This window comes from Panicum virgatum, chromosome 8N (assembly GCF_016808335.1).
Source record: "Panicum virgatum strain AP13 chromosome 8N, P.virgatum_v5, whole genome shotgun sequence".
NCBI lineage: Eukaryota > Viridiplantae > Streptophyta > Magnoliopsida > Poales > Poaceae > Panicum > Panicum virgatum.
Genome location: NC_053152.1, coordinates 41,676,093 through 41,700,566, shown reverse-complemented (window position 1 = coordinate 41,700,566; position 24,474 = coordinate 41,676,093). Strand labels below are relative to the sequence as shown.

Genomic DNA, 24,474 nt, shown 5'->3' with positions numbered 1-24,474 from the left:
TGGTTGTTGTTTCCACCAGATATATTTCTTTATTTATATCATTTTCATTCCTACTTTATTCTCTTTGTAATGGCTCTAGTTATATCGATCTAAATTGATGCTTGAATTATTAAAAAAACGTGGAACTAGACCTATTTTGGACACGTATGTGTGCTTCAATTATAAGCTTGTGATTTTTGTGGTCGATATGCATCTATGGAATGGAATCATGTCACTAGCACTACTATATAAACAATTTATACAGGCGGGTGAAAAGGTATTTTTAGGGGCGGATGCCTCAAACGCCTCTGCTTTTCGCGCAGCCAAAAATAGTTATTTGTAGGGACGGGTACGCTATCTGCCGCTAAAAATGCATTTGCAGGGGCGGGTCACCCCATCACCCGCCCCAACAAACCCATTTTCAGGTGCCCGTCCCTAGAAATAGATTTGTAGGGGCGGGTGACCCTCACCCGCCCCTACAAACCTACAAACAAAACAAAAAATAAAAAACAGCCCACCGACCGCAGCGCCTGGATCGAGCTCTGCTACTCCACCGGACAGCGACGCCCGCCGACTCCGCACGCTCTCCAACGCGCCTCTTGCCGCTCGCGAGCTCCCTCGTCCACCACCCCGTGGCGGCCCGCCGCACGATGCTAAGCTCCTTGGTGGCATGGAGGAGTCGTCGAGCCGTGACACCGTCTGCCCCTCCGCCGTCCGACCTGCGGCTGCCGCGTCGCCGTTTGCCCCCGGCCGCCCGCTGCGCTCGACGGCGCCACAGGGGAGGCCGTGCACCCGCCGTGACGCCGTTGGACCCGCTGCCGCAGATCCGATCCAAGCCGTGCTCCCGCTCGGCCTCTGCACGGCGGCCTCCCACTAGGCCTCCAGCTCGGCCTCGGCGCGGCCGCCTCCCGCACGGCCTCCATGTGGCATCACCCGCTCAGCCACCACGTGGCAGCTCCCGTCAGTAGGCCGCCACGCTCCACCGCCAGTGGCCGCGCCACGCTAGCCCCCGTGCGTCTGGCCACCCGCCACGCCGGCCGCCGCGTCCGCGGCCCATTGTGGTCGGGCCGCCGCATACGTGTCTGCCGCGGCTGCGCCTCGTCGCGGTCGCACCGCTGCGCCGCCGCTCTAGGTTTCACTGCGCCCCATGCCGGCCGCTAGTCTCCCCATGGCACCGAAGTGCCTTGTGCTTGGAGGGAGGGAAGAGATAAGGAGAGGGAGAGGGAGAGGGAATAGACAACGAGAGAGGAGGGGAGAGGTAAGGCCACCCACACAACCTAATGAATAGATAAGGAGGGAGGAAAGAGAGAGTACACGCAGATGGTTTTCAATTGTTTTTTACAAAAGTACCGCCGATGGTTTTGAACTCTTTAGGGGTGGGTGATGGACTCACCCGCCCCTACAAATGACTGCTATTTTTAGAGGCGGATGAAGGGGTGATCTGCTCCTAAAAATGTATTTTTAGGGGCAGGTCAGATGCTACAGTACCTTCGCTATATTTATAGCAATGGGTGAAATTTTAGTCCGCCCCTAAAAAAAATTGGGATGTTCCTATAAATCGTTTTTGTAGTAGTGTAGTGTGCCACTAACTTGGCACGGTGAAGGATAGTGCCGGCTTAAGGTTCCAGCCGGCACTAATAGTCTACAGTTGTACCGGCTGAAATTACTGGCCGGCACTAAGTTGCCCCGTATATACTGGCGCCTCCCTTCTTCCCCAGCCCGACCCATCCATTTGGCCGAGCTTCTCCTCTCTCCCATGGCGTGTTAGAGGAGAGGTGCTGCCCATTTTCTCCAAAATTTGTGAGGATTTCACCCATCCAAGTGCACCAAAAGTTAGCAGCTTCTTCCACTCTTCTTTCACGGTGTTTATTCTTTCGTTTCATGCTTTCTAGGTAAAGAAAATAATGATTTTAAGGTTGAGGAACAATGAGCATAATTTTTCAATTTGTTCATTAATTTGAACAAAATAGAATTGATTTGTTGTGTTTTAGAGAAGGATTACTAGATAGTTTGAGTATGACACATATAGATTATTATTTTTTGAATTATTTCACGGGGACATGTCTATATGTTATTATGCAAAATTTTAAGGATTTTAAGGGTGAGGGAAAATGAACATGATTTATCAATTTGTTCATTAATTTGAGCAAGGTAGAATTATTTGTTGTTTTTTAGAGAAAGTTTACTATATAGTTTGACTATCACACATTTAGAATGATTTTTTCGAATTATTTCATGGTGACATGTGTATATGTTATTGTGTTAATTTATTTTGCTATTTACTTTAGGTTTACTGGTGACATGACTGATTTTCCGGTATGAATATACTCTCGCTACTAATGTCATTCGCAATAAACATCAGAAAAATTCTATATCGTAACCCACATTTGTCCATAGTGTTGGAGACAGGAACAAGAAAACAACTTATGTGGATACTACGTATGCGAGTGGATCAACTCTTTTGCAAGTGAAAAAAGACAAATGACAGTGGAGGCATTCAATGTACGTGAGCACAATCACATCTGCTCATTATTTTAATTCATTATTTTTTATTCTCATGTTTTTATCGAAAAATGTGACAGCGTTGGTGGATGAAAGAAGAACTCATTGAAATGGCTCGGATCAGGGCAATTCAAGAAGCTATATGCGGATTCCTGCTCGATGAAGTCATAAATCCTAAGGGTGAATTTCATGGCGATCTCCATACAAGCGTCGCCAAAGAAGATCCGACGACGGGGAAGCTGATGAATTACTATAGTTGATGTGCTTAATAATTTGTAATATCTCAAGTACTTTTGAACTCAACTCTTAAGTGTTCCATACATGACGAATATATATATATATATATATATATATATATATATATATATATATATATATTGTAATACGCTGTCCTAATATTACTGTGTAATGCAAAGAGTACGACTATGTAGTCACATACGGTAGAAATATGCATAGCCATACGTATAAAAACGAAAAAAAATAAACATAAAGAAGAAAAAACATTTAGTGCCGGCTAGTTATACCAGCCGGCACTAACCTTGCTGCCAGGGGGCAGGCGGGGTCGGGCACGTTAGTGCCGGCTGGTATGTCGGACCGGCACTAACATGCGCACGTTAGTGCCGGTCAGAGTAGCCGGCACTAACGACTGTCATGTTAGTGCCGGCCATTTAGTGCCGGCCACAGGGACCGGCACTAAGCCGTCCTGTGACCGGCACTGATGTGCCTTTCTCCAGCAGTGAATCCATCCGAATCATCCTTCAATTCCCAACTCAAGCAGCCAACGAAGCCACAGCAAACCCCAGCAGGTTCATGGCCAGCTATGGCAGTTCATGGCCATAACGACCTCGCGTTGCAACCAAAAGCCCTCCTCTTTTCTTCGCCTTAGTCGACTCATCTCGTCCCCCAACACCGGCCTGTCACGATCCTCGCGGTCGGCCCTCACCACCGCACCGCGCCTCCATCGAGCAGTAGTCGCGTGTTTCGCCGACGACTACCGTGTTGAGGAAAGATCATCAGTCCACCTCCAACACTGCACACCAACAAATCCCGTTCCACAAATATCACTGGTGGCATCAGTTCCGGTCGCCGCTCAACTCGCCTCAGGTCATTTCCTAGCTAGCTTGACCGTTAGTTTGAGCAATTTGCCATGCATAGCTCTGCCTCTTCTTTCCTCTTGCTGTTTGAATTGGGCCAGGATGAATCAGCTGAGGCCTTCGATATTGCTCCAATTTGTCAACTGCATCATGTAGTATCAGTATCATCGGTATAATAAACAAGCAAAAAACCAGAACTTTAGCATCCGGTTTTGTTCAAGTTAAGAGAATTATTCACGGCCTCTCATGCTGACGTTTGGTCTAATTTTATTGCAGGAAAAACCAAAGCTAGATAGCTGCCACTAATGGCGGGCGTCCTTGATGCTTTGGCATCCTACGTCCAAAACATGCTGACAGAGATGGCCAAAGAAGAGGTGTCTATGCTGCTGGGTGTCTCCGGGGAGATCGACAAGATGGGTGTCAAGCTTGCGGACCTCAAGAACTTCCTTGCCGACGCCGACAGGAGGAACATCACTGACCAAAGCGTGCAGGCATGGGTGAGAGAGCTTCGGGACACCATGTATGAGGCCACGGACATCCTTGATCTGTGCCAGCTAAAGGCCATGGAACAGGGTCCAAGACGGGACATTGGGTGCTTCAACCCCTTGCTCTTCTGCATGCGCAATCCCCTCCACGCACATGGCATCGGAAGCCGCATCAAGAAGCTTAATCAAAGGCTAGATGACATCAAGGCCCGTAGCACGTCATTCAACTTTGTCATCCTCAGTTCCTACAAGGATAGTGGAAGAAAGGTGGTATCAGCTTATCCTAGTACCGTTGAAACTACAGGAGGGCTCGACGAGTCAGGTTTGGTAGGTGAAACGATCGAGGAGGAGACGAGAAATCTAGTGGATATGCTAATAAAGCATGAGCAAACCCATAAAGAATACCACAAAATTATGGTTTTTGCTATTGTGGGAGTTGGCGGGATTGGCAAAACTACCCTTGCCAAGAAGGTCTTCAACAATGACATCATCCAACAAGAGTTCACTAAGAAAATATGGTTAAGTGTCAACAAGGACTATAATGACACCGAGATATTGAGAAGAGCTATTACCGAAGCTGGTGGGGACCACCATATAGCCGGAAATACAAAAGCCACACTAGAGCGAACCCTCGCAGAAGCCTTGAAGGGACATAAGACCTTACTAATAATGGATGATGTTTGGGACTGCCGTGCATGGGATATTGTGCTCCGAACTCCCTTGGTCAATGCTACCCTAGCTCATGGCATCCGAATCCTCGTCACCACAAGGCATGACGCAGTTGCACAAGGGATGATGGCGGAGAAGCCCTATCACCATGTCAATAAACTTGAGTCCGAAGATGCATGGTTGCTGCTCAAAAAGCAGGTTCTTTAAAATTAACCCATGGGTTGAAAAATTCCTCTTGTTTTAGTTTTTTATTTACACATCACGCTTGATAGTTGCATCGCATTAATTAGCTACTGCTTATTAGCTGCATTGTTCACAGCAGGATATCGATTCTACACTAGTAACTTCAAAACTCTAAAGGGACAAAGTGTCAGCTAATATTATAAAGCTGACGCAGACTAAGACCTCGTTTGGTTGCAAAATTCAAAATTTCCAAAACTATCACATCGAAAATGAATCACTTACATGCATTGAGTATTAAATCTAGACGAATTAAAATACGAATTGCTTAGTTTGCTTATAAATTGCAAGAGGAATCTAATGAGCCTAATTAGGCAATAATTAGACACTAAATTGCTACAATAATTGCTACAATAATTATAATTATCTATCTCACGCCCTCTTTCATCTATTAAATATTCTAACACATACTCTAAAATACATATTTATTATTATCTAGTTGCAATAGATTTTAATTTTCATCACATTTCCATGTGTGTTTTATATATATTTAATTGAATCATTTGTTTGTGAATTGGTGTTCTTATCTCTTCCATCATACATGAATATATAGTGACACATATGGTGGGTAGTATAAACAATAATATAAATAATATATTAATACTAATAGAAATAGTAATTTAGAATTTTATATTCATGCACTTTAATATTTTGCTATTAATTTATATGTAAATTTAGGGGTTTATTTGCGTTATTTTTATAATGACATAGGTGGGTAATTTATATGAAGATTAGGGGATTACTTTACATTTTTTATAATAGTAGAGGTGGGTAGTTTAGATACATATTTAGGGGGTTACTTTAGTCTATTTTTATAACGGAAGATGTGGATAATTTATTAGAAAGGATAAGATCCAATGACTATTATAGTTAGAGTTGTCGGATTGATAGTCGGATATTTCTGATTTTTATGAGAATTTCTTCACTTTTTGAAGTGTCCAAAAGAAGATTCTAATTAGTAATAGTAAGATATTCTATAAATTGTTTGGTTCTGCTAGCAGGATCGACTTTCACATGTACAAACCGAGATTTATTTTAACCCAATGGGCAACGGTTAAATCGATCAGTGAAGATAATATAAACGGTGGGTTATGTTGTGGTGCATGTTCGTTGAGTATCTCCGTGTGGCCGGAGTCGTCGCCCGAGTTGCTTGGTGCTGCATTATTGTGGCTGCAGTTGTTTTTTTTGGCATTAACTATATTGCTTAATTTGGCTGTATTCTATTTTTAATATAAGGGGTGTTTGGGAGCACTCTTCTCCATCAAACTTGGTTCCACTTCACGAAAAAAAATACCCAAACATCCTACCCAGCTCCACTCCACTCCACAAAAAACTAGCTCCACTCCACCTTTTTTGTGGAGCTCCTCAAGAGGTGCTCCACCAATTCATGGAGCTGATGGAGTTGGGTAAAATTACCAACCATACCACTGCTTACACAAGAAAACGTTTCATTCTGGGTCAACTCTCGGTCTTTCTTTCCTCCTGCAGTCCCCATCGCACCGCCACCGCCTCTCCGCCGCCGAGAGCACCGGCCTTAGCCCGGCTGTCTCCGGCACCAGTCCCCGCCGCCGTCCCCTCCCCCGCCGAGGCCCACCGCCGCCGTCCCCTCCCCCGCCGAGGCCCGCCGCCGCCGCCGCCCTAGCCCCCGCCCCCGCTGTGGCTTGCCGTCGCCACCCTCAGGGCTTGCAGCCGCCTCCGTCGCCGGTGCTCTCAGCCTCCGCCATCGTGGCACGCGGAAACCGCCGCTGCCCGCACGGGAGCTAGCTGCTCTGGCGGCGCACCTAGGGCACGGTGGCTGGGGCCGGGTAGAAGAACCACCTGATAATGGGACCCACGTGAAAGTGAGACAACGAATGGACTGGACCGCTAGGCTACTAACAGCCTATGGAGAGGAAGAAGTTGGGCCATTGATTCGCACTTTGGGCCGGAGGTGGGGTGAAGCCATGCAATTGCCGAACAGAATAGAGTAGAGTTGGTGGAGTGGAGCTCAAAGGTGGAGTGAAGTTTATGGAATGGAGCTGCTTTTCTGAGAGTGGAGTGCTCCCAAACAGGCTCATAATCGGTACCCCTCCTGCCCCGTTATATTTAAAAAAGTTAGCAAGCTTATGAATTATTAAAAAAATAATACTAACTGTACATGTTACAATTTTTTCAACATACCTAGTATGCGAAAAAAAAACCTTGCAGATCTGGCTCCTAAAGTTTATGAACCTATAGAATTTGGAGTAAATGCATGGCCGATACTTCTGAGCGGCTGCATCACGTAGGTCTATGCACTCAAATTGCTGATCTAGCTCCAAAGCTTGACACTTCCGGGTGTCACCTAGGTCCTTGTACCTCAAAATGCAGATTTAGCCCTTAAGCATGGCTTTTGGTAATATATATATGTTAGGATTCTTTGGAACATCTAGGTGTAGATCGAGCGGATAAATTAGACTTCTTTACGTAGATCAATACCTTTCGGTGACCACCGTTACCGCCTGCCATGGCGCCGCCGTGGAAGGGTGACGAAGTCGCGGCGCAGGGGCTGATGTAGCAGTGGCGACAGCGTGGTCGACGGCGAGATACGCAGGGGTGCCGGCGCGCAGTACCGTGACCACTAGGAGACAACGGCGAGCTGGTGATGGCGTGGTGGACTTCCCGCCGCTTCAGCACATCCCCCAGATCGGCTAGGGTTTCTATTGGTGGGACAAAGGGCGACAATCTTTGGACCACGTGCTCCTGACCCCCACCTCTTCTTTATATGTGTGCTGCGCGACGGGGGCCCACCAGCCTTCCACGGGCTGGGCGCCCCCGATCAGGGCGCGAGTCAAGGCCCGTTTGGTCCGTTGGGCCCAAACGGTGGAGATCAACACTAACATTCTCCCCCTTGATCTTATCTCGTATTTTAACTTATCTCAATCTTTTACTTTCTTCATTCTTGATTCTTTATCTACCTACTCCATCACGAATTAGTGCATATGAGCATGCCTCATCGTCACGGTCAATAGCCGATGGACTTAACAGCTACAATACACCTCTCGGTTCTGAAATAGATACTTTAACTTTGGGCCCTTTATCGTCCGGAAAACATAGGCTATACTATAAACCCATGTCGACTGTATGTTCTCTGTACACACTGGGTGGCAAGCCTTTAGTAAGCGGATCCGCAAATACTTTCTGTCATTTAAACTCACAATCCATTTCAATCATGATTCCGGACTTTCTCCTTTACAACGTATAACTTTGTGTCAACGTGTTTGGCACCACAGTTGACTCGTTGTCATAGGAGTAAACTACTTTAATGGTCCTTGCTGTTGTCAACCATTATCAACTCCAGGCACAAGTTCCCTTAACCATTTTGCCTGTCCCTCGGCCTTGTATCATGCTATACCATGTCTTTGCATCATATTGATGATAATTGTTTCATTTTGGAGCTTTTCCACACAAAAACTCCAAGTGTGAAAGTGAGCGACAATTGTGGATTCGCCATACATTTCACAAGTTCTATTTTTTTTGTACTCACAACCTTTTGAGAGTACTGACAATTTCTTTCTTAGCATGAGGCCGATATTATCAATTTCATTCCATTGATCTATATCTGGATTGAACTTTTGCCAAAATAACCCGGATGCTTAAAACTATGTCAGGGTAAGTTCTTTATTTGCGCGCTTATAAAGCTTCCAACAGCTGAAGCACATGGGACTATTTCCGTTTCACATTGGTTCCTAGAACACTAAGGTTCCCAAAACTATTACCCTTGACGATAGGAACAGGCGTAGGTTTACGCATTTGCATACTTCATTTCTTTAGAAGCTTTTCTGAGTATGCCTTCGCAGTAACCATAATACCCCTTCCTTTTATTTCGATGAGTCATTCATAGAATGAAAATCCATCACCGAGATCAAAATTTGAGGACAAAAATTCTTTATTTATAACAACATATTAAGACCACCACTAGAAAGTAGGATGTTACCTTCACTTAAGATGTGGAAATCAGATTTTTCATTCTTCTACTTTGCTTAAAACTATTGTCCTCCTCAATCTCTTTAAACCCAACCTTTCTTACTATTTCAATAAGTTTTAGATACCACCGTCTCGAGGATTTCTTCAATCCATAAATAAATTTACTATTGTGGTATCCCGTATGTTCTTTCTTCTCTTTGACTAAAAATTTTGTCATAAATTTTGCTTTATATCTTTCAACATTCCCTTTGGAGTCACATTGACATTTTGTAGGTCCATTATAACTTACTGTGATGGCTCTTTCAGGAATCACATCTTTTTCCATGGACATAACCCATGGAATTCTCGTGACTTCTTCAAATGAGTGGAATCAACATCCATTTGATTTTCTTTACTTTGTATAGGGCTGTTGCTGCTCCCTTTTGCCAAATGGCAATGAACTAACGAGATCTTGCATAACAAGATCCTTCTTTACTTTATTCATTTTCTTTGAGAGCTAACAAGTGTTGTATACAACGTCAGCTGGCATGAGAACCTTGTTGCTCTTGAATCATCGAAGTGGACACGCATTGCTACTTCTCTTCAAGTTTTAGGTCTCTATATACCATGCTCCCCCAGATTTTACCATATTTTGTAAGTATGGCGTATCAGTAAGTCTCTTTATTTGGGTTCCATCTGTTAAAACTTTATATGTGCTCTGTAAGCACCATCTTACTATCTTTGAGGGTCGTCCAGCATAAATACTGGAATTTAGCCATTTCTTTACATAGGGGTATCAGTATAGTGACCGTTGTACTCCCCCTGACGGTCACATTTATTCTTTAATAGATCATCTCTTGCTTTTCAATGCACATTACAGGGGAGTATCTTTTTATCTGTCTCATATTTCTCCCCCTCGAAATGTGGCATGAACTTTTCTGCCACAGTTTCGAAAACTATTCACAACTTTCGTGAATGAGGAAACTTTTATTACTTACTTCATCCACAAGATTATGATATGCAGAATCAAGTAATTTGTTACTTCGTATGGGAGTACTTTTTATTCATTTTACTTTGAGAACACAATAGAGTCCTTTATTCGATATGGCAGTACTTTTTCCTCATTTCACTTCATGAACTCAACAAAGTCCTTTATTACCAGTACTTTAGCAAGTCATGCTCGCATATCTTTCTTATTTTGAGGTTCGTATATAATTTTCCATTCTTCTTAAACTCATTGAGTGCTTAATCACTGTGACACAATAGAAGTGCCCGATCAATTCTAGAATAGCAAAGCTACTCCAAACTTTTCTCCCAGTGTGGGATAAACCAGCACATGAGTCATCACAACTTTGTCCCGCCATGCAAGATTAGTACTATGCCAACTTTACCCGTCATGCGGGTATTATTTCATACTTTTTCCAGACAAAAATATCAGGATCGGCTCATATTAAATTCAGAAATAAATCTGAATATTTCATGACACACATGTTTAATCCGACGTTGGTCAAATTAAATATGTATGACTTATCACAACTTTGAACGAACTCAAAATGAATTCTACTTGATGAAGAGTACATAAGAGACATTTCTCAAAACAATCTCTTATTGCTCTATCTTCTTTTCTTTGGATCAATATCCATAAGTATTTTTCTTTTCAAGATATTCTTTAAAGAGAATATACTTCCTCTTGTGATGACCTTCTTTCTTTATGAGTCGCAAGTACTCAGTTCATTTTCTTTTATCCCTTCAAGAAGGACTACATACAAATCTTTGTCTGAAAACAAAACAACTAAAACTTTAAGTTCTATTCTATATCACCGTTGGGCAGAAATAGAATAATCTTTTACATTAATTTCATATCACCGTTGGGCAGAAACGAAATTAACGTATGGAAATCTCAATAACTTTAAAACCATATATTTGCTCCTCAAAAATAAATTCTCCCGTTGGTTCGAATTTAATTAGAGGATAAACAACTTTATTGCAGCGCAAACTAGGAAAATACATTTTTCTAGTTCAGGAGCAGTGCTTTATCTATTCTCTGAAAATGGTACTTTGATGCAATATTTACCAGAGACTTTAAACTTTAAGCGATGACTCATAAAAAAAATTATAATATTGTTATCATCAACGTTGGTCAGAAAATAACAAAATATATAATTAACTTTTAATTTCTCTCTTTTGAGAATTATCTTTCTGAGTTCAACAAAGCTCAACTTTGAGACTTCAAATGGCAGAATTATGCCAAAACTCAACTTTGACTTTAAACAGCGGAAGCTTTTCTATCTTAAACTTTAAATGTGTCTTTTACCCACAGGGAAAAACTCATTTAAGTTTTTAAAACTATTCTTCCAATTAAATCTTCTCGTTGGTTCCGACTTAATTGAAAAATTAAACATTTTCTTTGCAGCGGAAAACTTTATTTTCTTTAAGCCAGCAGAAAACTTTTCCTTTCTTTATGGCAGTGGAAACCTTTTCTTTCTTTCAGAAACAGTGCTTTGTACCCATTTTCTCTCTAAACAATTTATCTTGTTGGTTCAAAGTTGGATAGAGATAAAACTGTACAAACTTACTCAAAGCAAGTTCTTTAACCATGCTCTTAAAATTAATTCTCCCTTTTGTTTGAATTAAAATTAAGAGCAACACCTTTAAACTTTGCAGCGGACACATGTAACATTCTATACTCAGATGCACTATTGCACACTTTAATTCTCTAGGCAATATATATGTTGGTGCAATATTGAATAGAGAACAAATTCTAATCAAATTCATCAACATGACCTCTAAATAAAAACCTTTCTGTGATTTCAACTTTGTATGCAGCCCAGAGAGAGAAATAGCCCGCGGCCTGTACTATGCGCGCAACGGCCCACATGTTGCGGCTCGGCCCAGCGCCGCCAGTCAGTTGCGCAGCCCGCTAGCAGTCCGGCCGCCGCAGGCGGCCCGCCAACACGCGGCCTGCAGTGCCGCGCGGCCCATTCGCCCCCTCCTGGGCCGAACTCGGCCCGCCATCCGCCTAGGCGCTCCTAACCGTCGGATTTCATCCAACGGCCGCCCGTCAATTTTGCCAAGGCAAAACCCGGCGCCGGCTGTTGCTCCCCTAACCCTAAACCATTTTTCTTTCCTCCCCGTTTTTCTCGGCTGGCGGCGGCGGCGCGCCATCAAGCCTCCTCGGTCCGGCCGTCGGCGCCATGACCGCGCGATCCCCGCGCTCGGTCCGGTCTCTTTTCTCTTCCCCTTACCTTTCTTTCGCAACGACGGCGAGGAGCCGCGGCACTGTTTGCGGCTGGAGGCGAGGGGAGTGGCTGCGCCGCCGAGAGGCCCTTCGCCGGCGCGCGCGCTCGCCCGAGGGTGAGCACGCTGCCGTCGAACGGCCTTGGGGCGGTGGTCTGAGCCCCAGCACGCGCGCACATGAGGAGCGGCGGCTCGGCTCCTTTCCGCGCGATGGCGGTATGAGCGCTGGCGAAAACAGCGCCTCTGGGTCGTTCCCGCATGGCCATGGCCGGCGGTGGTGCCGGCGGCGAGAACCAGGTAGGTCGACGCCGCCGCCTCTTTCTACTAGGGTTAGGGTTGTCTCGACTTCGATAGGTATCGAATCGAATCCATTCTTTCCTTTTTTTCTGTTCTTCCAATTCGAGATCGGGTTTTCTTTTCTTTGACTCTTTCGATCCGAGTTCGGATCCATCTCGTTCTCGACCTACTCACTAGAGTAGGCTCTTGATACCATTGTTAGGATTCTTTGGAACATCTAGGTGTAGATCGAGCGGATAAATTAGACTTCTTTACATAGATCAATACCTTTCGGTTACCGCCTGCCATGGCGCCGCCGTGGAAGGGTGATGAAGTCGCGGCGCAGGGGCTGATGTAGCAGTGGCGACGGCGTGGTCGACGGCGAGATACGCAGGGGTGCCGGCGCGCAGTACCGTGACCACTAGGAGACAACGGCGAGCTGGTGATGGCGTGGTGGACTTCCCGCCGTTTCAGCACATCCCCCAGATCGGCTAGGGTTTCTATTGGTGGGACAATGGGCGACAATCTTTGGACCGCGTGCTCCTGACCCCCACCTCTTCTTTTATATGTGTGCTGCGCGACAGGGGCCCACCAGCCTTCCACGGGCTCGGCGCCCCCGATCAGGGCGCGAGTCAAGGCCCGTTTGGTCCGTTGGGCCCAAACGGTGGAGATCAACACTAACAATATATAGGTCCTTAAACTTAATGTTGTCTCACCAATCAAGCATAACACGTACTAAATATAGCTGATTTTGCTTCCGATCCGTACAAAACGTTTGTACGTGGGCTTACTTAAACAGTGATACGGACAAAGAAGAGGAGATTCGTCAAGCCTCACAGTATTCATTTGATCTTCGTGATGTGGTAGCTAAAATGCAAGCTGCCATTAAAATATGTTCGTTACTTACATCTGACATAACTAAATGACTTCCGTCAGTGTAGGATCAAAATTTTGTTATTTTTCTCGGAAAAATGACCATCCTCATCCTTTCTTTACTTATTATACATCAGTCGTGAGTGCCCATGAGTTGTTGACTGCAAAACTGTATGCTATATCACATTCTTCTGTGACCAAGGTACAACACTCTGGCACTAGTGGTAGTATTATTCTGAATTATTAATAGGCATGAGTTTCTTGTAGGTAGTTGGAAATGAAAATGATGAAGCCCAGATTGAACTGCTCAAGGATATTGGAATGGAAATCATAGCACAATGTGATTGTTTACCACTTGCTATCAAAGTAATAGGAGGTCTCCTACGCCAGAAAAGGACCAGCCGGCGAGACTGGAAAAATGTCCGAAATGACTCGATTTGGTCGGTCTCCCAAATGCCTGAAGAGCTAAACTATGCAATATATCTTAGCTACGAAGATTTGAGTCCTAGTTTGAAGCCTTGCTTTCTTCACTACTCCCTCCTTCCCAAGAGCAGAGTGTTCTTCACCGATGAGATTATTGGCATGTGGATTAGCGAAGGATTTGTTCATGGAACGTCTTGTGATTTGGAGGAAATAGGAAAAGAGTACTATGATGAGTTGATACAGAGGAACCTTATTGAGCCTAATTTAGATTATGTTGGTCAAGTGGTCTGTAACATGCATGATGTTGTCCGTTCATTTGCTCAATACGTGGCTAGACATGAAGCATTGGTAGTGCAGAACAAGGAAATTCATAATGCTGACAAAATCAATTCACAGAAGTTTTTACGCTTATCTCTAGAAACAAGAGGATCAGAATCAGATGACTTAGAGTGGTATTCATTACAAGCACAAACATCACTGAGAACACTAATAACAGTTGGGAATATAAGAATCAAACCTGGTGATTCGTTGCTTGCTTTTTCAAATTTACGGACACTACACATGCAAGATGCAAGTTTTGATGGATTATCTGAATCTTTGAATCAACTGAAACACTTGAGGTATTTATCCATAAAAGGAACTAACATATCTAGGCTGCCAGAAAACATTGGTAAGATGAAATTCCTGCAATATATTATCCTTTATGGTTGTAAGAGTTTGGTGAAGCTTCCAAATTCCATTGTAACGCTGCAACACTTGAGGTTTCTTAACATTCATGTAACAGGAATAAGCAGCATACCTAAGGGTTTTCATAGGCTAACCAATCTGAGGAGTTTATATGGGTTTCCAGCACATATGGATGGTGATTGGTGTAGCCTCGAAGAACTGGGACCTCTCTCCCAGCTCACTAGGCTTCGTACAAGTGGCCTGGAGAATGTACCTTGTTCCTCATTTGCGACAATGGCCAGGATTGGTGAAAAGGTGCAGCTGAGCTATCTGTCCTTAGAATGCACAAGTAGAATCAGACATGATGGCCAGTTGGTAACAAATGAAGAAGGCATTCCTGAGGAGCAGCAGCGACAAATCGAGGAGGTATTTAATGAGCTCCACCCTCCGTCTAGTTTAGAAACCCTCTCAATCAGAAGGTACTTTGGTCAGCGGCTCCCAAGGTGGATGATGTCAACAGCAGTTGTGGCCCTTGGGAGCTTGAGGATTCTTATGATGGATAACCTGGACTATTGCACGAAGCTTCCTAGTGGCTTATGTCAGCTCCCCTGCTTGGAATTCATTCAGATTGTTTGTGCACCAGCGATCAAGCGTGTTGGGCCTGAATTCCTACAACCAAACCATCACTACTATAACCATTTCCAGGTAGGGGTTTCATTCCCCAGATTGAGTGAGCTGAAATTTTGTGAACTGGTCGAGTGGGAGGAATGGAAGTGGGAGCTGCAAGTGAAAGCCATGCCCATCTTGGAGAAGCTTAAACTCGAGAAGTGCAAGTTGAGGCACGTGCCTCCTGGTCTTGCCTTCCACGCAAGGGCTTTGAAGATATTAGGCATATATGATGTCAAGCACCTAAGCTCCTTGGAGAACTTCACTTCTGTTGTTCACCTTGAAATGTTTAGAAACACTGACCTGGAGAGGATCAGCAATCTACCAAAACTGCAGAAGCTCGTCATCGTCAAGTGCCCGAAGCTGAAGGTATTGGAGGGCATTCCTGCACTACAAAGACTCAATCTACTTGATGATGACATGAAAATAGTCCCCAGATATCTGCAGGATATAAAGCCAAGGCACTTGCTGCTGGACTGCAACTTACGGTTGCTCACTTTCATAGCAGCAGGGAAATCTGGTCCTGAGTGGGACAAGTTCGATCATATCCAACAAGTCAAGGCATATGCAGACGATGCAGGCGTTTCAAGGAAATGGTGCATGCTGTACACAAGGGATCCTTTCCACTTGGAGACAAATATCAGCCACTCTGCCATTGCCCGAGGTAAATTAACACGACAGCTGCTTCATCTAATATATTTTATTTGTAAATACTCTGTTATGTTCGCTTTAGTTTCTTGCTTTCCTCCTGTTCGATTAAATCTATCATCCACAGCCCGCAGTGAGCGCAGGTGGCTTGCTTACATGACCACATGCACCATTGAAGACGAGCGGCTGGTAGGACGACGTGCATCTACTGACAAACATCAGCTCCTGTGTCTACGATTCAGGTAAATTTGCCGCAAGTGTTGTTCCGTTATTTTCAGTTGACTGCATCTTCCGTTTCAAGTGATCCCTATGGATTAAGTGTGCCTATTCATCCAGTTTAACATATTTGGGCATTGTATATATGTGCAGGTGCAATGCTTGTCACCATTTAATTCTCTGGTTGCGTCAAGAGTGCCCGCACTGCAATGAGGCGGACGATCTCGCCCCCTCATCAGACCATCGGACCGAAGCAGCGGTATATTCAGCAAGTACACAAATTAGAGGAGGCAGATGCAGGTGACAGCAGCACACAAAACATGATAGGTGTATTGTCAAAGTGCAGGTTCCGTCGGGGGGAAAAAATGTCGAGGTGCCTTTGGGTGCTCTGCATTTGTGTTCGCATTAGGTTGATGGAATTTCTGTTCCTTTCATGTCAGATAATTCAGGTGGTCGTATAATCTGTGGCAGTTCCAGTCATTATTAGATATGTGGAGTTCAGACTCCACCTTTTTGCCAACTTCCCGTACAACAAAAAAGAGAGAGACTTGCTCTGTTTTGGTTCATGTATTTCTTTACTCTTCTTTGTTTGGCTCCCGCTTGCTTTTCTTGCACACGGCATGTTTTTCCAAAGGTATTGCGCTCGAAACCGAGGCTGAGGTATAGTTCATGTATTTCTTTACCCTCTGAAAGCCGGCAGGCTGATGCGAGCACAGCTCTTTACCTTTGAAGAAAGCTAGCGGACATGACTTATCCACGACGAACCAACCGTCAGGTCACCCCGCGCTGAGACCATTAAAAGAGTCGGGTGCTCGTAACCTAGGAGGGAGAGGGGTCAATTAGCCAATCTAAACTTATGGTTTCAACTAGTTTGCACAAAAATTTAAATTAAAACATACTCCCAAAAGAGTTATGCAATCTATAGCCAATTCTAACAAGATACTACTCTAAGAAAGTAATGGCACACATATTACAATAAAAATATTGAAATTTAAATAGGGATAAGAGGAAGGACACAAGATTTATCCTGTAGTTTGGTAAGACAAGATTTATCCTGTAGTTTGGTAAGGCATTAAGCCACTCCTACTTCACGTTGTTCAAACATTCAATCAAGAGTATCGCTTCTCAGCCACCAAGTCTCTTCTGGGAACTCCTTGACATGCCACTAAGGCAACGCCACCAAGGCTTGCGCCAAGTTCTCGTTCACCTCAGCCCCGCTTTCCACTAAGAAACTTCTCCACCAAGAAAGGGAGTCCCCACGTCCCCTGCACAAAGCCGTCGTCGCCGCTCCACATCAAGTCGGAGGATCGATGACTTGCTAGCAAGCCACCAAGACTCCAAGGAGGCCGGCGCACCAAGATACAATAGTGGTTCACTCAAGAACCAAAGCACAAGGCTAAGCACCTTGCTCACACATTCTCTCAAGAGCTAATCCTAGTACTCACATTTACATAACTTGTGCTAAAACTTATAGATGTGATCAATCAGCTCTTTGGTGGCTTAGAGGTGTTCTTCAATGTTTATAGAGTTCCTCTGGACTCCCGTAACTCCAAAATGGTTGAGGGAAGACATATAAATAGGCCACCAACTCGAAATAGCTGTTACTAGTCGTTGGGGTTTTTCTGCGTACAATGTCGGTTCAACCGGTGACATGGTGTCGGTTCAACTGGTCATTTACAGAGGCGTTTGTTTAGAGGCGTGCTTTTTCCCACTTCTTATAATGTTTTTCAATCACCTCAAAAAAATTATTGTAGTAGTGTATTTGGAGTTTACTCAACAAAAACCAGGTTCCCTCTTGTCGAATGAACTTCGAGTTTGTTAAGTGAAAAGGTTCAGCAGACTGAATTGAAATTAACGAGACTAGAACATGTTTCGAGCAACAACCTCTATAAAACCACTTTCCGTGAAATTCCTACTAGTGCATTCTTAATAAACACAGTATGTACCCTGGGCATCATATACAATCCTTCCTTGATGCCAAAGTAAAAAAAAAAAAAGCTGAGCAAAAGGAAAGAAATTGTGGTACTGGTTGAACAATCCGTGTGCCGAGATTACAAGGGGCCCCACCCCTGGTATATGTGAGCGCCGCCAAGCCCTCGTGATCACGGCGTCTGACCTGCCGGCTTCTCCAGTTCCCACCAGTCGCCGGGCCGCGACCGCCGAGGACCGAGGCCGACGGCCGACCACCGATGGCAGGAGCAAGACGCACATGGCGCCCAATGGCAAGCCAGAAGCCACGACCAGCCGACCAGGACGCCGGACGCATGCTGATGATGCACGCAGCATGCCAGCACGCAAGGCAAGTCATCTGACACAGGGCGGAGCTAGCGGTGGGTCTAAGGGGGCAGCCCCAGCCCCTCAGACCCCACAAACAATGGAGCCCCCTTCATTTTTTAGGAGAAAGAATGAGAAAGATGGAGAGGAAGAAGAAAGAAAGAAAGAGGAAAAAGAAACTCAGCCCCCTATCTATTCCTAGATCCGCCACTGATCTGACATCTATTGATGTTAGTTTTAATTCCATAATCATCTCTCTCCTATGAATCAACTAGTTAGGTTACTTCTGATCAATCTTGTCATGTTTTTTCTTTTAATTTTACCACATAGGGCAGCAATCAGAAGTTGAACTCAACATAGAAGTAGCAACTAAACAACTGAATATCTGATGGTAGTAGACATCTAACAACACTCCGATGTCTCAGCTGAGCACTCGAAGTTCATGCTGCAATAATCCCTCGCTCAGGTCCCAATCACTGGTGGCTGCAGGCCAACAAGTATTCCACCAGTTAGTTGTCCATCAATGAACGTCATTACTGGATTATACAAGAAGTCAATGCCTTCTATTTCATCCAAGTTCATGCATCATGTTGTAATGTGGATGCATCAGAAGTTGAAAAAAGTACCAACCACCAAGGGCGCATAGGTGAGGTGCCCTACAAGCAATGTTCTTAAGGCGTTGAGGCGAGGTGTGGCGCCCTACCTCCTCTGGATGCCTAGGCGAGGCAAGGCGATGCCATACACCAACGTAAAAGCAGCATATTAGCAGTATAATTAGTAGTATAAAGGGGAAAAGAAATGAGAAAAGAAAAGAGAAAAGGCCCAAGAAGAATGTAAGGCCCAGCCCACCAAGTCACAATCAGCCCATAAACTACTCATCCAGTCCTCCCATCAGCCCACCCTCTCCACCCTACCCTTTTATCGTCGTGCACCGCCGCTCGCCCGCTCCTCCCAGATGGAGCACCAGCGCCGCCAGTCCTCCTCCTTGCCGCAGCCACCCCTAGATGGAGCACCAGCGCCACCGCTCCAGGAAGGGGTGCCGGCAGGTAGGCAGAGACGGAGCAGAGCACCGCCGCCGAGGATTCCAGGTGCTGGCGGCCTGCACCTTCTCTTTGGGGCCAGATCTCGCCGGCACCGATGCCGTCGAGGATGAGGAAGGCAGAGGTCGTCGCCTGCTAGTTCTGGTAACCTTTTTGCTCCTCCTTTCATCTCTGGGTCGCTCCTTCCCCTTGCTCTTCCTCTCTTCTGGTTGGGCGTCGGCGACGTCTTGGCCTCCCTGAGCGCCTTGACGCCTTGGTGTCGCCTATGCGACGCCTTAAGAACATTGCCTACAAGCTTTGTAAAATGGAATCATTTGGACAAGTGAAATTTAATACTCCTCCAGCAGAAAAATTGCAAACAATACCCATGGCAGAAAACAACTTCAAACATTACACTCTTGAACCATGAGCAAAACAGGAAAACACTCCAATCATATGTAATGCACATTATCTTATTAATTTAACCTTCTAAGAGCATCTCCAAGAGTTCCTAATATTTTCTCCTCAAAATTAATTGTTTGCCAATTCCCCAAATAAATATGAGAAGGCAAAAAAGAATCCATCTCCAATAGTTTTCTATATTTTCACTCCCAAAATTAAGAAGGGCCTACTTCTTCCTCGTCGCGTCGCGCCTCCTTTCTGGCCGCCGCTGCTGCAGCCTGCCGCCCCACCCTTTTGCCGTCCGAGGCCTCCTCCAGTCCATTAATTTAGCTAGTGACTATCAAAGGCTACACATATACAGGCCGGATCTTGACTTCCATCAATCCAGCTCGTGGCATCTGGTTGATTTGAGGGGCCACCGCCCACCGCAGTGCGCTCGCCGTCCCGCCGCTCGCCTCGCCTGCTACACAACGCCCCGCCCCAATGCGACATAGCGCCGGCTGCCCACGCGCGGGCGGGGGTTGTGTGTTGCTCGCGGCCGGTCCACCGCGCGCCGTAGCTACGGCTGGGACAGGCTGGAGCCGAGCGGCAGGCACCGTTCCCCCTTCTTCTCCCTACTCGCGTGCATGGTGTAATCGAGGTCCTCACCGTCGAAACTGAGCTCCGGTCGCGCACCCCGCCGGTGGAATCGAGCTCCGCTGCAGCCTCGGTCCGGCAGCCCCGCCGCAGCCCGCACGAGCGGCAGCCGCTATCCTCTGAGTCGTTCTATCTCTCCGGCCGCCAGGGATCGTTGGAGCAGGGGCGAACGGGTCCAGTAGGGGGCCAGCGAGCTTGCAACCATGGAAGAAAGGATGGGGCGAAGGAGGAGGCGCAGCGCGAGCAACAGCTCCTCGCGGGGAAGAAGAAGCGCGACGGGGAAAAAAACGACGGGGAGTCCGATAGGGAGCGACGAGGCATGCGCATATTTAGGCACTAGGATGACTAATTTGCCAAGTGTTAGCAGATGGGAAAGAAGGATGGAAAACTATTGGAGACTGTTTTTCTTATTTTTTCCAAAAAATCAAAAATGGGGGAAGAGAGATAGAAAACTGTTGGAGATGCTCTAATAATCCCACTCAAACTACTAGACGAAAATCAACTTTGCATGACAATTGACAGCATATTCTATTTTTATTCAAAAAATTTATAATACCCTACCTTCTACCAATTGAAAGCATAATTTGCCATTCTAGTGAATAAACAAAAGATCATGTCACTATGCATAAAACAGTACAACACACTCCAATCATCTGTACCACGCATTATCTTATTGATTTAACCTTCTAATAATAATCCCACTCAACCTACCTGACAAAATCAACTTTGCATAACAGCATATTCCATTTTTATTCAAAAAAATAATAATACCCTACCTTCTACCGATTGAAAGCATAATTTGCCGTTCTAGTGAATAAACAAAAGATCATGTCACTATGCATAAATTTTAATTAAAGTAAGAACCAAAAAACAGTATTATACCATGCTAGCTTCAGCAAAAGCACCACTTGTCCGTTGCCTTTTTGGATAATCATTGTGCTCATCAGAAGCAGTGACATCCACTGGGTTCTTCCTTGGATTCAAGTCTTGGGCAAGTCGAATGCTTAGTTGTGCCTGACAAAAAGTTAAAATCAAAACTTATCAAAGATCATCTCTACTATGTATTATATACCAGGGCAAAATGCCCTTTGAATCATATTTGCGCATGATGTTTTCTACCAGTTAGCATTTCAAGGACCAAGTGTGAAGAAAATGTTTGGATGTATAAACTTAGTTCACCAAGTAGGTGCAATATTAAGAAATTATTATCAGGTGTGGAAACTTATCACCTCACTGATTCAAGTTCAGTTTTAGAACTACGAACACAAAACAAAAGAAATGGATAGAGTAGGACGTGGAGACATTAAATATGGCAAAACACTGACTGAAACAGAAAAATCCCCACTGATAGAATAATTTCAAGTTTACATTGCAATCACTGGTATATTTTCTGGTCATTAGCAATGAATAATTTCAGCATCAATGTGATGACGGAAGTTTCTCATCAATAGATCAGAAACTATGATAAACGGCACCAATCAAATGGTCATGTTTTAACATGTGAGCAGTGTTTAAAAGGCGACCCGTAGGCGTCCAGGCGGACCCAGCATATCAATGGTGACATATCCTCTTACTAATGATCAATTTTACATATTAAACTGTGAAGATAGGCTCGAATTAAATAGGAGAGAGCACGATGCTGCCATTTAATCAGAACTTTGCCAGTTATTTTTCACCATTTAAAAAAATATAGATTAATGATATTATGGAATTTCAAATGAAGAATCATGCTTATGTAGTTCTTATTTTCATGCCTACTCGTGGAAATATATATAAACAAGTTCAAAGACCTCTTACAGAAAATATAAAGACTAAATTTCTAGCAGTGGTTAGTTTTAGAACGAGGAAATGAAGTTAAGGCGAAATCTTTTCCTCAAATGTTGCAAAGGTGTCAATATAAGATGATCTCCCTCCATTTTCAAATAATGTCGATTGAAAGCTTCTTGCCAATAATTTTGCAAAAGAAATACTACCTAAAATTCATCAACAAACAACACATTCAAAGCAAAATCAACTTTCTAAACTAGAGGTTAGTTGATGTAACAAATATAAATTTAACTTGATTCTCACTTGTCTGAACTGGATGCGTCTAGTGGAGCTCCTGATGTTTACCAGCTTTCAAACTTTCATCTGAAGGCGAAATAAGTCCATTAAGTTGGCGCAACACAAAAAACATACACAATCAATCCCAAAGAAAGAAAAGTGCCAATGGAGACATTAGGTCTGTTTTAGCCACAGCAGTCTGATCCCAAACAGGGTAAACAGTAGGGTCAATCCCCGCTCTAGTTTAGTCATGGCAGTTTATCATGTACGCTAGACTAAGATCATACCTTGCAGGTGCATTCAAGCTGCCAAACACTAATCAGCATGAAGTTGAGCACCCACACAAGGTCAATGCATATGCAAGGCTGACTTGTAAAAGGAACGGTAAGTATTTACCAAGAATATCCGCTATCCAGGTTGCTGCCTTGGCATGCAATTCTGCCACTGAAAAGCATTCATCATCATTAACTGTCACTCGTATGCAATTGCTAATACAAGATGGTGCAAAGAAAAAGGATACCATACCATTAGCTGATTCCTTAGAGTGGCTTGAAGAAAGCAAACTGCAAAAGAGGTAACCAACATGCTTATGTGAACACAGTATGGGAAAAACACTCAGCAAAAGTAGAGGCATTGTAACGTACCTCTCCCTCCTCCGAAGATAGCGCTTGGCAAGCGCAGATGCCTGCGGCTGGCGGGGATGGTTCTTCCTGCAATACCTCCGGCCAGTACTGTGTCAAATGTTACAATCAAAAAATGATGAACCAAGTGTCACTCGAACCGGAGAACAACAGGTTAGTGTAGATGCAGAAGACACCAAAGAGAGAGAGGAATTTTTCAGTTAAATTTACCTGGACCAGATCGGAAGCACATTGTTTCGTTTTTTTTCTCGAATACGCGCGCAGCGTATCATTGTATTAAGACGAAGTAGAAATTGGTTCGGTTACAACCCAAATGGAACGGACTCCAGATGGACACAAGCCGGCAAGCCAGCTGAACACAACCCGAAAGATAAACTCCCACGTGAACTATTCACATCCCGCACAACCTAAACAACTGGCTTCAAGCGTAGCCCTCAGTCAATGCTCCATCCCATAAAGGGAGATCTCTTGCTCTTGTTCTTCAACATCGGAAACATGTCCTGCAATGCTTCCACGTGGTGCGGCAGAGGATCGCGGAAGAAAGTGTCCACCGCTTGCTCCGCCGAAGCCACCAAGGGCAGAGGTGCACCAACCTCACAGAGTCGGCGCATCAGGAGCACCGCCCCTCGCTTTGCCGGCTTGACGGCCGAGAGAGGGTCCAAAGCTTGGCAATGGCTTCGCCGGGGACCAGATGCCTCAGACGAAGGCAGCTGAGGAGGCGCTTCGACGAGGACAGGGTCAACTCGACGGCGACGAGGCGGCTTGTCCACAAGAGGCGGCGGAATACTCTTCGTAACTTTGCTGATGAAATCCTCCAAGGCCGCGGAATTATCGTCATCCGACGCCCCGACCATGCCGGTTGCCTCCTCAGAAGCCGGCACCACCTCCTGCATGGCTTGCTGCTCCTGCTCCAACATTTCGGTTGGTGGGAGCGCCACCGTCGGCGTCTCCGACGTGCCCGTGTGACACAGGATCCGCGTCATCACCAGGACAGTTGGCTCCAGACCGCACGCCCAACTTTGACGGCTCCTCGACGTCCCCCCTTGCGAAATGATTTGAACACGGGTAGGTTCCGAAACCGCCGTTGCCGGGGAGACCCTCATCAGCCTTGGCAGCCGAGCTGCAAGCAGCGACTCAAACGACATCGGGTCGTGGTCCCGTGCTGGCAACGGTACACAAGTCCTCCCTCCACCAATCACTTGTAGCTCCAAGTTTGTCTGTTCCTCCCTGGCAGATAGCTCCACGGTGCTCGTGAACACTGGGCCCCTACCTCCACTGCAACCACCGCCGACAGCCAGCACAGGCGATGGTGCAGCCTTTGCCAAAGGTGGCATCCTGTAACAACATGACAACACAACACTTGGACTAATATGATTGTTAAGATGATCATTCTCAGACTTTTAGGTTCAAGTGATGACAAAGAGAAAGAGAAGATAGGCGTAGCAAGGCCCGAAGGGCCGCCCCTACGGGAGCACCGAAAGAACCGACGCCATGGGCATCAGTGCATCCGACGCATGTCGGAAGAACCGACGCTATGATATTGGTGCAGGAGGGAAACGAA

General features: G+C 45.2%; 2 protein-coding genes across 9 annotated transcripts; one reads left to right on the top strand and one right to left on the bottom strand.

Moving 5' to 3' along the window:
* The first annotated feature begins 3,220 nt into the window (after positions 1-3,220).
* On the top strand, positions 3,221-16,385 carry LOC120685072 (putative disease resistance protein RGA3). The gene is made up of 6 exons (XM_039966914.1): positions 3,221-3,585; positions 3,852-4,927; positions 13,547-15,698; positions 15,810-15,924; positions 16,052-16,157; positions 16,308-16,385. The coding sequence occupies exons 2-6, from the start codon at positions 3,881-3,883 to the stop codon at positions 16,383-16,385; spliced, it is 3,498 nt and encodes a 1,165-aa protein (XP_039822848.1). The 5' UTR covers positions 3,221-3,585; positions 3,852-3,880.
* Positions 16,386-18,343: 1,958 nt separating this feature from the next.
* LOC120686695 lies at positions 18,344-24,244 on the bottom strand. Of its 8 annotated transcripts, none has more exons than XR_005680317.1 (9): positions 23,124-24,244; positions 22,917-23,003; positions 22,798-22,835; positions 22,669-22,716; positions 22,300-22,359; positions 21,112-21,243; positions 19,087-19,507; positions 18,799-18,888; positions 18,344-18,655 (listed from the first exon to the last, which is right to left on the bottom strand). XR_005680317.1 is itself a non-coding variant. In XM_039968904.1 (6 exons), exons 1-5 carry the CDS (start codon positions 23,183-23,185, stop codon positions 21,173-21,175), a joined length of 306 nt encoding a protein of 101 aa, XP_039824838.1. In that variant the 5' UTR covers positions 23,186-24,244; the 3' UTR covers positions 18,344-18,655; positions 21,112-21,172. The 8 variants fall into 8 exon arrangements, 1 of the variants encoding a protein (XP_039824838.1); XR_005680316.1 differs by having other exon boundaries at positions 18,803-18,888; XR_005680320.1 differs by having other exon boundaries at positions 18,803-18,888; positions 19,087-19,500.
* Positions 24,245-24,474: the final 230 nt, after the last annotated feature.